The 14,748-nt window shown below is 38.2% G+C and overlaps 2 protein-coding genes across 7 annotated transcripts in view; one reads left to right on the top strand and one right to left on the bottom strand.

The window, feature by feature from the left end:
* The window catches only part of ZNF609 (zinc finger protein 609), a 219,130-nt gene that overhangs the window by 159,376 nt on the left and 45,006 nt on the right, over positions 1–14,748 (bottom strand). The window lies entirely within an intron of this gene.
* LOC118653758 (60S ribosomal protein L35a) lies at positions 10,699–11,135 on the top strand. Its single transcript, XM_036304513.1, has one exon. The coding sequence runs from the start codon at positions 10,767–10,769 to the stop codon at positions 11,097–11,099; it is 333 nt and encodes a 110-aa protein (XP_036160406.1). The 5' UTR covers positions 10,699–10,766; the 3' UTR covers positions 11,100–11,135.

Genomic DNA, 14,748 nt, shown 5'->3' with positions numbered 1-14,748 from the left:
CAAAAACCTGTACATTTCTAGACAACTGATTTTCTATAAGGATGTCAAGACAATTCAAGGGAGAAAGAACAGTCTTTCAACAAGTGGCACTGGGAAACTGGATATTCACATGTAAAAGAATAAATGGATCCTTACCTCACACCATGTACAAAATTAACTCAAAATTGAGCAAAGATCTAAACATAAGGGCTAAAACCATACAACTCTCAGAAGGAAGCATAGATGTAAATCTTCATGACCTTGGTTTAGGCAATGGTTTTTTTAGATATGTCACCAAAAGCACAGCAACTAAAGGAAAAAATAGATAAATCAGGCTTCAACAACATTTAAAACTTTTGTGCTTCAAAGGATACTATCAAGAAAGTGAAAAGACAATCCACACAAATGGGAGAAAATATTTGCCAATCATATATCTGTTAAGAGAGTAGTATCCAGAATTTATACTCTTACACTTGGCTGTGTGGGTCAGTGGGTTGGGCCTCATCTAATACACTGAAAGATTGCCGGTTTGATTCCTGGTCAGGACACGTGGCAGGGTTACTGGCTTGATCCCCAGTAGGGGATGTGCAGGAGGCAAGCTATCAATGTTTTGCTCTCACATGGATGTTTCTTTATCTCTCTCTCTCCCTCCATTCCTCCCTTTCTTTCTAAAAAAGTCAATAAAAAATCTTTAAAAAAGACAACCCAATTCAAATATGGGCAAAGAATTTAAATAGACATATCTCCAAAGAAGATAAACAAATGGCCAATGAACAGATGAAAAGATGCTCAGAATCATTAGTCATTAAAGCAATACAAATCAAAACCACAATGACATACCACTTTACATTCACTAGGTTATAAAAAAAAATGGAGAAAAAAGCCCCACCACAACAAAAAAAGACAATAGCAAGTGGCGCGCGCGCGTGTCTGCTAATAGATCCACAGGCTTCTTTTGGGAGTAGTGAAAATAGTCTGAAATAAATAATGGTGATGGTTGCACAATTCTGTGAATATACTATAAAATCACTGAACTGTACACTTATAAAAAGGAAATATGAATATCTTAATTTTTAAAAACCTGTATGAGGTAAAAGAAAAAAATCCCCATGTATTTACCTGTTTAGCTCGCCTCTTCCCAAAATATTCTTCAACTATCACTCCTTAATAAGTTCTGGAAACAGTTATTTTCTACTTTTTGACAATAAATAAGAAAAGGCAGGAACATTGAAGCCATCTGATAAGCAAAAAGCAGAAATTCTACCCACAACTTAGGCTATCAGACATCATTTCTCAACCTCTATTCATATGAAATTTAAGTTAATAACATGAAAGATTTTCCCAGATCTACTTAAATTCTTAAGTCAGTCTCTTGGACAAAGTAGTCAATCTTGATTTGATTTTTTCAAACCATAGTGCAGACGATAGTTCCAAAGATTATTCACAGACTGCTAGAGTAATTATTCTGATGGAAGCTCCCCTTCCCCTATTAGATGGAGAGTCCATGTTAAATAAAAAGATAATTTACAAAATAATGTATCAGTATAGAATGCATACTTTAAGAGAATATAAATTAAAATATATCCAGCCAGCATCTCTTTCCATTTCTTTCCTGTCAAAAAGATTTATAAGGTTATACAGTATTAATGAAGGTTTCTTTGGGGAATGGCTACACCTGATATTGCCAATGTCAGAGTAGTTTTAGACACCAGTCTCGAAGTCCCTGCCAATTTTTAACATTAAGAAGGAACAATAAATAAGTCCAAAACACATTCTATATTTGGCCAAGATTTCTATTTTCTTTATCACAAGCCTCTATAAAACAAAAATCTAAATATCTAATAAGCCACAGTTCCACACTAGTCAATATAAATTCAGTAGAAAATTATATAAGAAAAGGAGATTTGTTTCTGTGCATTTGCCTTAATTAAAATGTTACACTAATGGAAAAGAAAAAGTCTCTGTAGCTCAGTTTATCTCAGGATTCCATGAAAGACAGGCCTTTTCTTCTTCTACAACAAGAAATCTCCCAAGACTTTATAAGACTTTCAATGAAAGCAAATTGTTATGCAAATTGTTATGCTAAACTTTCCAAAAAGAGGTATACAGGTCAACATTTAGCCTTTAAAAATAATAAAACCATCACACACACACACACACACACACACACACACACACACACACACATGTTCATTCATCACCACTAATTTAAAAAAACAAATAAACACCCTGACTTCTAAAGATGAAGATTATAACTTGGCTTGAGACATATTATAAAAACTTAAATATAGAAGATACAGTTTCATACTTCAGGGTAATAAAATCTAGCCAAGCAGGGCCAGACCAAGGCAGTTCTCAATGGGAAAATTAAAGATGTTAAAGAAACAGGGTTGAGACTCATGAGGTATATAGATCATGCCCAAGCCAGTCCTGAACCAATAATCTCAGCCAGTTTCACAACATTAAAGAAATTCTTCTGTTAATAAAATGAGTCCTGGCTGAGGACCTCAGGTGGTTAGAGCATCATCAGGATATGCCAAGGTTGTGGGTTCAATCTCAGGATACATCAAGAAGCAATCAAGGAATGCATAAATAAGTGGAACAACAAATTGATGTTTCTCTCCCTCCCTCCCTCTCTTCCCCTCTTTCTCAAATAAATAAAAAAATTTTAAAAACTAATATGGTAGAATTAATATGATTTTTTCATTCTTCCATCTACCATTCTGCATTTTCCAAATTCTTTATAATAAAGCACTCGTTACTTTTATGATATTTAAAACGTCTTTTAAAAAGCATTAACAATAATAGGTCTCAACACCTGAATGCTGAAACTTTACTAGTATAACATAATCTCAAAGAAAAATAAAACCAAGTGGACCAGTTGTGTAATTCACAAGGTCAAGACTTTTCCATTTGCCAAGTAGACAGTTTGCTCTGAGGGCATCAGAGATAACAATGGTTGTACTTTGCCCCAATCTTCTTTCTGACAAAACAGGCTTTTGTCTAGAGTCACCAGATGCAGCAGCAAGTGCCAGAAGCTCAGAGCCTAGATAACACAGCTGAAGTTTGGTACTCCCATGCAGGCATTAAGAAACAATCCCCTGCCCACAACACTATTGAGCAAACTATGGTAGCTGCCAGGGCCAGTAAAGAATAATGAGGGGACGAGGGTCCAGAGTCACAGTTGCACTTTTTTCCATTACCAATGCTCTCCTTTTTCCTCAGATGGCTCACTCTGCTGCCCATTTCAGGTCTTACTGGTCTTTGAGGTTTAGCCACTATGGCTGCCTACCCTCTTTAAAAAAAACCACGTTGGCAATGATGGGATTTTAGTAAAATTTAAACACTTCCAAATAAACGGAGGGTACCTTGCTTAGGGCACTTTCATAAAACTTATTAGCTTTGATTCTACCTAGTTAAATCCCTCTGGCTTTCGTCTTGGCAGACTAGAATATTAATAGGCTGCCTTAGAAGAGTTGTAAAACACTCAATATCCAACCATTTCCTGTACCTTGAATGTTAATACTAAAGAGGGGAAAAGGAAAAAAAATAAAACAAGAAAAGGAAGGGAAAAAACATACAAAACCCTCCTCTTAGGGCAATACCTAGACCCCAGAGACCAGGTCCACGCTCCCTCCTTGCTCCATTTCCAGCCACACTACAGCCAAAGCCAAGAACAATCCTTTTACTTACAGAGCCTTCCACACATTTCTCTCTTCAGCCACCTCTCGAGCCAGAATGAGCGACTCTGTTGGCACATGCCAGTTCTTGTTTATGAGCTGGTTACCACCTCAAAGGCTGCTTGGCCCAAGGCCTTCCCTCTCTTTACAGGATCTTTCAAACTTCAAAACAGGATCTTTTCTTAGACTCCTTTTAAGACACTGAGGTGGGTTACTGCTTCCTACCCAAGGAATTCTATGGGAACTATATCTCAGGAAGCAGTGAATGTTATCCAACATGAAAATAGAGAAAGATGGAAAGATTTTACGCTAAAAGTAAAAGCAAACACTTTCAGAAGTAACTTCAATGACCATCAAGAAAGGGGTCATAAGACCTAAAGTGACCAAAATCAAATGATCCTCTCCTTTGCTGTCACAGTATAATAGAGAAAGTGAGAAGGAAGATACCTATTTTGCTGATAATTCTATTCTGTCATATGCTCAGAGCTTATTTCTGAAATTTTGTAATATAAATTTTCCTAGGTTGAATTCCACACCATACTGGCTAGGAGCTGAAAAGAGACATTGGGAAGCCAGATTTTCAAACTATATTTTGCAGCCTTTCCATCCTACCTATGTCCTCTTCTCCCCTTAATTCTACCTCATCTTTTAGGGATTGAGGGAGAAGAATAAAAACCTATACATACTTAGGCGTAGTTATAGGTTAGAACTTGGTTCTCTACTGCCTTAGTGAAAAAAGGATTTCTTAAAAACTTCTTGTGGAAACATAATATTCACAACAGAAAATTGTATATATCATATATGTACAACTCACTGCATTTTCATAAACATACACAGCAGTGTAAATATCACCCATATCAAGAAACAGAGATTTTTTTTTTTTTTTTTTTGCAAACATTTCTTAAATGGAGATTTGCCCTCTTGGGTACATTTGGTAATGTCTGGAGAAATTTCTGGTTGTCTTGGGGGTAATTCTGCTGCCATCAAATAGGTAAAGGCAAGGATGCTGCAAAAAATCCTACAATACACAGGACTGCTCCCCCTGCCCCCGCCCCAAAGAATTACCTAGCCCCAAACACCAATGTTGCTGTTGTTGAAGAACCCTGGATTATAACAACCCAGAAATCCTCCTTGTACTTTCTCTTCAGAAAGGACTTTTTCAAAATATGTTTTTATTGATTTCAGTGAGAGGAAGGAAGAGAGGGTAATTTGCAGGGAAGGTGGGTAATTTGCAGGATTCCACATCAATGAAGTGCCAGAGCTGGGATTCAAGCACAAGTCTAATCAAAGTCTATGCTTTTGCTTTAATTCCATTATGGAAGTTGAGAATGTCTTGGAAGAGAAAGTGAAAAGCAGAAAATATATAGGAAGTGGTTGAAGTAAAAAGCCAAGATCACTCTTTCATTACTCATAAGTAGCATGGGAAAACAAACTTTCCCTTAAAGCATGACCCAATCCAGAAACCAAATCTAACTACAGAACCAAGCATGTTCTTTAGCCCCTTTCAGAGACTTTTAAAGTGTTTTTTGTAGACCTGTGTTCCCAGTTGTAGTTTTGTATGCTCTTCACTGCACAGGGAAGAACTTCCTAATATGCCATCTAAGTTAGTTACCTTCTTGGTATTCCTCGGGAATCAATCCTGGGCCCCCTTCTTTTTATCTCATTCAACAGACACACTGTCCCTAAGTTCATCCACTTTTATGACATCAATTACCACTTATCTGTTCACATTAATAACTCCTACATCTTTAGATTTCCAGTTCTCTCTCAAGACCTCCAGACCTTAAGGAACATTTCATTTCCACGTGGTTGTTAATTCATTTAACTCTCTCCTTCAAATTAACTACTATTCATCCTTCAGATATTTACTCAAACTTCTTCATGGATATTTTCTCTGACCCTCATCCTGATGTGGACAAAAAAGGGGCCACATCCTAAAGCTGACAAGCTCAGGGTAGGCCTGCATGGCAGGCATTACAAACTCAGAGACCGAAAGTAAGCACATAGGATGGTCTGAAATTAAAACTTCCTAACTAAAAACGAGTCATGGCAGGCAGTCATGTCCTAGACCAATATCTTTTTTGACAAAGGTCAATCTTTACCTTAACTGAGCCCGTCTATTGTCTTTTTGCATTTATGATAACACACATTCAGAATGTCAGAGTATCCCCCCTTTTCCAGATCCCTCGGGGCACAATCTCCCACTAGAACATGAGACTACAGAACCCCTCATTGGTATCTTGTTCTCCTGCATACCATTTCTATGTGCTGTAAATGTTAATTATTAACTATCTTATACCCACCAATGTAAAAGAGTATTTGTCTCTTCATTTTACTTTTTATCCAATCTCAAAGATTTCCCTGCTGTGCTTTCTCCTGCCTCCCTAATCTCTCACCAATGAATGTCACTTAACCCTCCTTTATGCCTCCTCTTTTGATTGTAATGTATAAAATAAGATGTGAAAGTGCCATTCTCTGGAGCATTTTTTCAATCTGTTGACATTGCTTCCTGGCAATTGTCATCAGTTTGGCTCAAATAAATTCATAAAAATCTCTACATGTTTGGATGTTTCTTACATCAACACTGATATGCATGTGGTTATTTGATTCCATTCTGTTTCTTTTACTAGAATGTATGCCCCAAAGGACTTATTATTCGGTATTCCACAAGGTGAACTTTAGAAATGGTTTTGAAAGATAGAGAAACATATAAGCAGAATAAATACAATGATAAGGAACCATCCCTAAGGTAAGATCAATACAAAAACATTTAAGGAAAGATAATTTTTATTAAATGAGCACACCACACTAAAATCTAAGTTTCCTTTAAAAACACCGTTTGTTTCTTGGGAGGTATTACTTAAACCAAAGACATCACCTCTTGCTATCAACTCCAAAATTACCCTAATCTCAAATTTCTAATCAAAACCATCCCTAGAAGGTGATAAACCAGTCATTTGCTATTTTTTTTGCCATTAGCAAGTAGACGGTAGGGAAAATGCTGAGATTTGTGTGTAATTATTAAACATAAAAATAAACCATCAAAGTTTATATTCAAGACTCATTCCCCACTGCTACGTTCATTTCAACAAGCTTTCACCAGTATCAAAGCTCTATGGGGGCAAGGGAATGGGAAGAATTAAAGTAGGATTTGCCTGGCTACTTTCTCCTGCTTTTGGTTATTAGATATGAAATGTAGAATGAAATGTGATCATGGAATAAAAACAAATTGAAACATCTGAAAATTTTAGTTTGATATAAAAAAATCATTGGGGTACGTATTATTTTCCAACTATCTTCCCAGGCTTTGCTCTGAATGCCACTTCAGGTCATTGATCCAACATAAGTTAGGAACAGCAATAACCTAACTTGATTTCTAAACAGTTTGCTATGTATATGATATTTGAGGTCACCTACCTGCTTAATTCTAAGAGGGTGATTAGAGGGTTGGGAAGTGACCTTTTTTAAGCATTTAAATCTGCCTTATTCCATCCCTCCTCCCACACCCTTTGAAAAGAAGCTCCATTTCACAAAGACTGAGAGTAGTGAAAACCCAGAGCTTCCCAAATTAATAAGCTTAGAATTTCCATTTCTGGGAGATTTTTTCTGGCCAAACTGCTTCCCAGGGAGAGGTAAACTGTACTTTCCTTCTTCCTTAGTGATATTGTATTGGCCTATACCCAGAATCATTTTTATTTAGCCCTTCAAATGAAAACTTCTCTCTCTCCTATCTTAGGGGCAATTGCAATGTTCTGTCCAAAAGCTGCCACTAGCACACAGCTAAAAGTATAGCACTGGCACCAAGCCTTCAAATGAGGTATTCTAGTCACAGTAGTGTCATCTCTAAGGAGTAGCTAATAGCAATTTCAAAATGGGTAAAACCTCATTGTCAAACAATACAGTGGGTTTTTTTGTTTTTTAAATATATTTTATTGATTTTTTTTACAGAGAGGAAGAGACAGGGATAGAGAGTTAGAAACATCCACCATCAGCTGCCTCCCGCACACCTCCCATTGGGGATGTGCCCGCAACCAAGGTACATGCCCTTGACCAGAATCAAACCTGGGACCCTTCAGTCCACAGGCCGACGCTCTATCCACAGAGCCAAACCGGTCAGGGCTGGGTTTGGGTGTTTTTTTTTTAATACAACCAATGCTGTGCCTAGACTGCAACAAATGCCCATAAAAAGGACATATTAAAAGGACTACTTTTCCCTGGTTAATTACTTTTAATTGGGGAAGAGGACAAAAGTCCTCTCTAGATCTGCGTAACTAAATATAATCCCATCTGGTTAAGACAGGACCAGTAACAAATATAAAAGTGAGTCCCAGAAATAACAAAAAATAATTAAAACAACAATAGGATTTTTAAAAAGCATCCTTTAGATTCTCACTGAGTCAGATAAGGATAGAAAGTGAAGACTAGTTCAAAGAAGTTACCAGAAGCACTGGGCCTAAGAAAGAGAGACTAGGCTCAGGGATATTTATGCTGGTAAAATGAAAATATCTCTGTTCTTCAGTTTGCTGATAGAACAGTTCTTCTTCAACTCAAGGGTAAAACCTGAGGTTACCATATAGTGACTAAGGGAACCTAAAGAGAAGGAATTTGTGAGGGAATGTGAAAGTTAGAATTGAAAAGTAAATGCTACAAAAGAATAAACATTACATAAAGATAGATTTAATCCATGGACCTCTAAATTTCCACTACAGAGAGAATCTGGACCCCAAGATTTCCTCTACTGTCATAAAATACCTTTGTACAGCAAACAGATAACCGGATATATACATTTAACACAATCAAATAAACTATATGTAGCTGGTAAAAAAGAAACAAACAAATAAGAAAGAACAATTTGAATGGTTTGGCCTCACACTTATTCTACTCATTGAGTATACTAGTAAGCTCTGGAGGGCGCCACAGCTAGGAGACAAGAACTCGTGTTCACTTATCTGGTGTCCATTCCTATGTGCCTCTCATGGTAGAAGCATTTCGCCAGGGTTAGGGTAATTTTAGCATTTACATATACATTTTTTTAAATCAATACAGTCCTCAAACACAAGCCAGCTTTTACATGAGACCTCAACTGAAGAAATAATGATTTGTTTCAATGCTAGAAAAAAAATGTTGCTGAATTTATGAAGACAGTATGTCACTTTCCAACATGGCATTATACTAACTAATTTTCAAGGGTACTTTCTGACTAAGTGCTTTGTACACCCTGACTTTAGAACCTGATCCTTGTAAGAGATGTGAAAGGTCAGAAGAAACAACAAAGGCAAACCAAAATGAAAGAATTTCTCAGCCTCTTTCTGAAATTGTAATAAGCAGTCAGCTTGTTTGATTTCAAAAATCTCCACATTCTCAATATAAGCACATATGTATAATCAAAATGGGAAATGCCTTATGGCATATTTTATCTAAAACAGACACTCTACCAGATGTTTAGGAATCTGCATGCTGATGGGATTAAGATCTAGTCTAATATGGTGTATAAAATGTGTAGCTACTTTGTATGATGTCTTCCTCACATTTGCCAAATTTTTTCTCCTCCTATTCAGTGGAATATGCATCTGAAATACTCCAAACCTAAAAAGATCCATTGAAAGTGAACAGTGTAGATTTATGTAAATTATGAGAACATATAATACTTGTACCAGTACTAAAAACAACATTTTACATTTTATTATGAGAATTTAAGGTTATATAACTTTGGCCAAAATGATATTTCACTTTTTAACTATGAGGCTGGAGCATATTCAAGTATATGTTTCTCCCTGATAATAATTAGCATTCCTAGGTCTGAGACTTAAAAGTCCCATCAGGGCAATACTTTATACTAAAAAACATCAATTTTCTTTAAAGAAATAGTATGTGTTTATACAAAAAGAAAGAAAGAAAGAAAGAAAGAAAGAAAGAAAACCAACAAAAAACATACACAAAGAACTTAGGGGACTTCTATTTCTGTGAGGTGATGCTCTTTCTTTTTATTTTTTGTCTTTTTTTTATTGCTTATCATTTCTTTTTTTAAATTTTGTTTTATTGCTTAAAGTATTACAAAGAGTATTACATATGTCTCCTTTTTTTTCCCCACCTTAACATTCCCCCAGCCTCCCCTACCCCCCCCCCCCCAGTGTCTTGTGTCCATTGGTTATGCTTATATGCATGCATACAAGTCCTTCGGTTGATCTCTTACCCCCCCGTCCCCCGCCAACCCTCCCCGGGCTTCCCACTATAGTTTGACAGTCTGTTCAATGCTGCTCTGCCTCTGTATCTATTTTTGTTCATCAGTTTATAATGGTCTTTATTATCCATAAATGAGTGAGATCATGTGGTATTTTTCTTTCGTTGACTGGCTTATTTCACTTAGCATAATGCTCTCCAGTTCCATCCATGCTGTCGTAAATGGTAAGAATTCCTTCTTTCTTACAGCAGCATAGTATTCCATTGAATAGATATACCACAGTTTTCTAATCCATTCATCTGCTGATGGGCACTTAGGCTGTTTCCAAATCTTAGCTATGGTAAATTGTGCTGCTATGAACATAGGGGTGCATATATCCTTTCTGATTGGTGTTTCTGGTTTCTTGGGATATATTCCTAGAGGTGGGATCACTGGGTCAAATGGGAGTTCCATTTTTAACTTTTTGATGCTCTTTCTTTTTAAAACAACGTGTTTTGAGCGTGTTCAGAAACAGGCTCAGGAATAAGGTTTTTATTGGACAGCTGCATTTGCGGGGGGGGGGGGGGGGGGGGGCGCGGGGACATATGTTTCCAGAAAGTTAAGAATACCTATTGGCCAACATAACTACAGAAATATCTTCACTGAGAAACTGCTGTTGTATTAGCTATAAATTTAGATTATTTACCTGTCTTCTGCTTCCTTTTAATTTACATATGGCAAATGTACTATATACTCATAAGAATTTTGCTCAAATTTTCCATAATAATTCCAAAAATTCCATAATAAAAATTTAATACTTAATCAGTAACACTGATATGGACGCTCTACCTTAAAGGTTATAACTATGAGAAATCCAATATTTGCTTTTTTCGCCATCTTGGACCCTGTGGAGGCCTGCTGGGAACAGGACTTCTATAAGGACCAATATGTCTGGAAGGCTGTGGTCCAAGGCCATTTTTGCTGGCTATAAGCGGGGTCTCCGGAACCAGAGGGAGCACACGGCGCTTCTTAAAATTGAAGGTGTTTATGCTCGAGATGAAACAGAATTCTATCTAGGCAAGAGATGTGCTTACGTGTACAAAGCAAAGAACAACACGGTGACTCCTGGTGGCAAACCAAACAAAACCAGAGTAATCTGGGGAAAGGTAACTCGTGCTCATGGAAACAGTGGAATGGTTCGTGCTAAATTCCGAAGCAACCTTCCTGCTAAGGCTATTGGACACAGAATCCGTGTAATGCTGTACCCCTCAAGGATTTAAACACTGAAAATAAATAAAATGGATTTGTAAAAAAAACCAAAAAACAAAAAACAAAAAACAAAACAAACAAAAAAAAAACTCCAATATTTAATTCTCCTAATTAAGAGGAGTTATTATCCTCTTAATTAGGAGAATTATTCATTATAGCTGGATTCCTAAATGACTGGTCCAACCCGACTGAGCAACAAAAATGGAGAGTTGGAGAATCTTACTCATTATGTAAAGCAAATAAGGATCACATGATATCTAAAGTGCAGTGTATAAGGACAACCAAGATGGCGGCACAGGTAAACACCTGAACTTGCTGCCACGCACAACCACATTAAAACTACAACTAAAAGACAAAACGAATATCATCCAGAACCACGGGAAGGCTGGCTGAGTGGAAATTCTACAACTAGAAGGAAAGAGAAAAGCACATTGAGTCCAGTAGGAGGTGCAGAGGTGTGGAAGTGCGGAGGTATGCGGGCGTGCGCGAAAGGGGCTGGCTGCTGGGCACACTGTTATCTTTTTCAATTAGGAGGGAGATACAAGCTCCCAACTGCTCTGAACTCCAGTTCCAGGTGAGAATTTGAGGACCCAGATTCATACGGAGAGAAACTGGACTGTCTGGCATTGGCCTGAATTTGAAGGCGGCTTTCTTGCAGAGGTGCTTCAGCGGTCATTGTTCCTGCACGGGGCCGTGGGACACAGACCCCAGGACTCTCCAAGGCAGAGCAGACTGGCAGCCATTGCGGTTTGCTCTCTCCCCTGGTGATTCCCTGAGACACCACCCCACCCAATTTACAACCCCACGGAAGCTGTGTGCAGAGGCTTTTGCATATGAATGGCCTGGCCTTGCCCTGCCTAAAAACCTGGGCAGACTCACTGAGCACCAAAGCCCCACTGAAGCAAGTCTTGCCCCATAAGGGTGTCTCCAGCACAGAAGTTCTCCCATTGTAGACACAACTGGTCCTCACAACCAATTGGCCTGGAGGTCAATTCCTCCCAGTGATACCAACTACAATCAAGGCTTAACTACAACAAGACTGCACACAGCCCACAAAGGGGTGCACCAAGAATGTCCACCTCAGGTAATTGGAGAGGCTGAGCTACTGGGCCCTGTAGGACACCTAGCAAACAGAGCCACTCTATCAACACAGGGAAGCATAAAAAATGCGGAGACAAAGAAACAGGTCACAAATGACAGAAATGGAGGAAAGCAAACTACTGGGTACAGAATTCAAAACCACGGATATAAGGTTACTCAAGAAGCTTCTAGAAACCTCCAAGAAATATAGTGAGACCCTCAAGGATATGAAAAAGGACCATTTAGAAATTAAGCATACACTGACTGAAATAAAGAATATTAAACAGAGATCCAACAGCAGAGTAGAGGATCCCAATAATCAAGTCAAAGATTTGAAATACGAAGAAGCAAAAAATACCCAACCAGAAAAGCAAAAGGAAAAAAGAATACAAAAATATGAAGATAGTGCAAGGAGCCTCTGGTACGCCAACATCTGAATTATAGGGGTGCCAGAAGAAGAGAGAGAGCAAGATATTGAAAACCTATTTGAAGAAATAATGACAGAAAACTTCCCCTACCTGCTGAAAGAAATAGACCTACAAGTCCAGGAAGAGCAGAGAACCCCAAACAAGAGGAATCCAAAGAGGGCCACACCAAGACACATCATAATTAAAATGCCAAGGGCAAAAGACAAAGAGAGAATTTTAAAAGCAGCAAGAGAAAGACAGTTAGTTACCTACAAGGAAGTACCCATACAACTGTCAGCTGATTTCTCAACAGAAATGATGCAGGCCAGAAGGGAGTGGCAAGAAATATTCAAAGTGATGAGTGCCAAGAACCTACAACCAAGATTACTCTACCCAGCAAAGCTATCATTTAGAATTGAAGATCAGATAAAGAGCTTCACAGACAAAAAAAAGCTAAAGGAGTTCATCACCGCCAAACTAGTATTATATGAAATGCTGAAGGGTATTCTTTAAGAAGAGGAAGAAGAAGAAAAAGGTAAAGATAAAAATTATGAACAACAAATACATATCTCTCAACAAATGAATCTAAAAATCAAGTGAATAAAAAATCTGATGAACAGAATAAACTGGTGAATAGAATAGAATCAGGGGCATAGAAAGGGAATGGACTGACAATTCTCAGGGGGAAGAGGATGTGGGGGGGTGCGGGAAGAGACTGGACAAAAATCGTACACTATGGACGAGGACCGTGTGGGGGGTAAGGGCCTGGGGTGGGGTGGGAACCGGGTGGAGGGGAGTTATGGGGGAGGAGGGGAGGAAGAGGAACAACTGTAATAATCTGAACAATAAAGATTTATAAAAAAAATAAAAAAATAAAGTGCAGTGTATAGCTCTATTTGAAAATGGCAAAAGGCAAGGACAACTTTTAGAGTTCCCCTGGCTAAAGGAATAACAGGGATTCCCAGAGGCTGTATAGTCCTTTTCACAATGGTAGTGGTTTTTAACCAAGAGATAATTTAAAGGCACCTGTTGAAGTTAAAAAAAAAAAAAAAAGAGTACATGTTTGGGGTCCCAAGCTCTAAATATTTTACCTCAGTAGGGCACTTTTACTTTGTAAAAGCTCCAGAGTGATTCTGATATACAACCTCCAGCTGAGAAGCCTTAGCACCAAGAGACTCTTCAACCTGAATGTTGATTTCTCTAACCTCATGCTACTTTGGTTAGTGTTAGTATGATGAGTATGTGCATCTCCTTTCTACAATGTTCTCTGTACCTTTTACTAAGTATTGATTCAATGCAGAGCTAAGTACTTAACTTCTGAAGAGACACATCAACCAGGAAATATCAACTCTAAGCTGAATACCAGTTCATAAAAAGCTTTTCACAATTATGAGAATCCATTATTAAACAAAAATAGAGGCCTAACAGAAAACATACAGATGCCAACACATACTAGTACATGAAAAGATGCTCAACAACACTAATCATTAGGGAAATGCAAATCAAGATCACAATGAGATGTCACCTCACATCTGTTAGAAGGGATATTATAAAAAAGACAAAAAATAACAATTGTTGGCAAGGATGTAAAGCGAACCCTTTTGTGCACTATTTGTGGGAATGTAAATTGGTGCAGCCACTATGGCAAACAGTATGGAGGTTCCTCAAAAAATTAAAAACAGCCTGGCCGGCATGGCTCAGGGGTTGAGCGTCGACCTATGAACCAGGAGGTCACTGTTCGATTCCCGGTCAGGGCACATGCCTGGGTTGCAGGCTCTATCCCCAGTGTCGGACATGCAGGAGGCAGCCGATCCATGATTCCCTCCCATCTTGGATGTTTCTGTCTCTCTCTCCCTCTCCCCTCCTCTCTGAGATCAATAAAAATATATTTTTAAAAAAATTAAAAACAGCTCTAGCTGGTTTGGCTCAGTGGATGGAGCGTCGGCCTGAAGGGTCCCAAGTTCGATTCTAGTCAAGGGCACATGCCCAGGTTGCGGCTTAACCCCCAATGGGGTGTGCAGGAGGGCCAATTGATGATTAGCTCTCATCATTGATGTTTCTATCTCTCTCTCCCTCTCCCTTCCTCTCTGAAATCAATAAAAATATTTTTTTAAAAATTAAAAACAGAACTAACATATGATATAGCAATTCCACTTTTAGGTACTTATGCAAA

Source organism: Myotis myotis, unplaced genomic scaffold (genome assembly GCF_014108235.1).
Source record: "Myotis myotis isolate mMyoMyo1 unplaced genomic scaffold, mMyoMyo1.p scaffold_m19_p_1, whole genome shotgun sequence".
Lineage (NCBI taxonomy): Eukaryota > Metazoa > Chordata > Mammalia > Chiroptera > Vespertilionidae > Myotis > Myotis myotis.
Note: the sequence above shows the minus strand (reverse complement) of the source record. Positions and strands in the feature narration are given on the sequence as shown.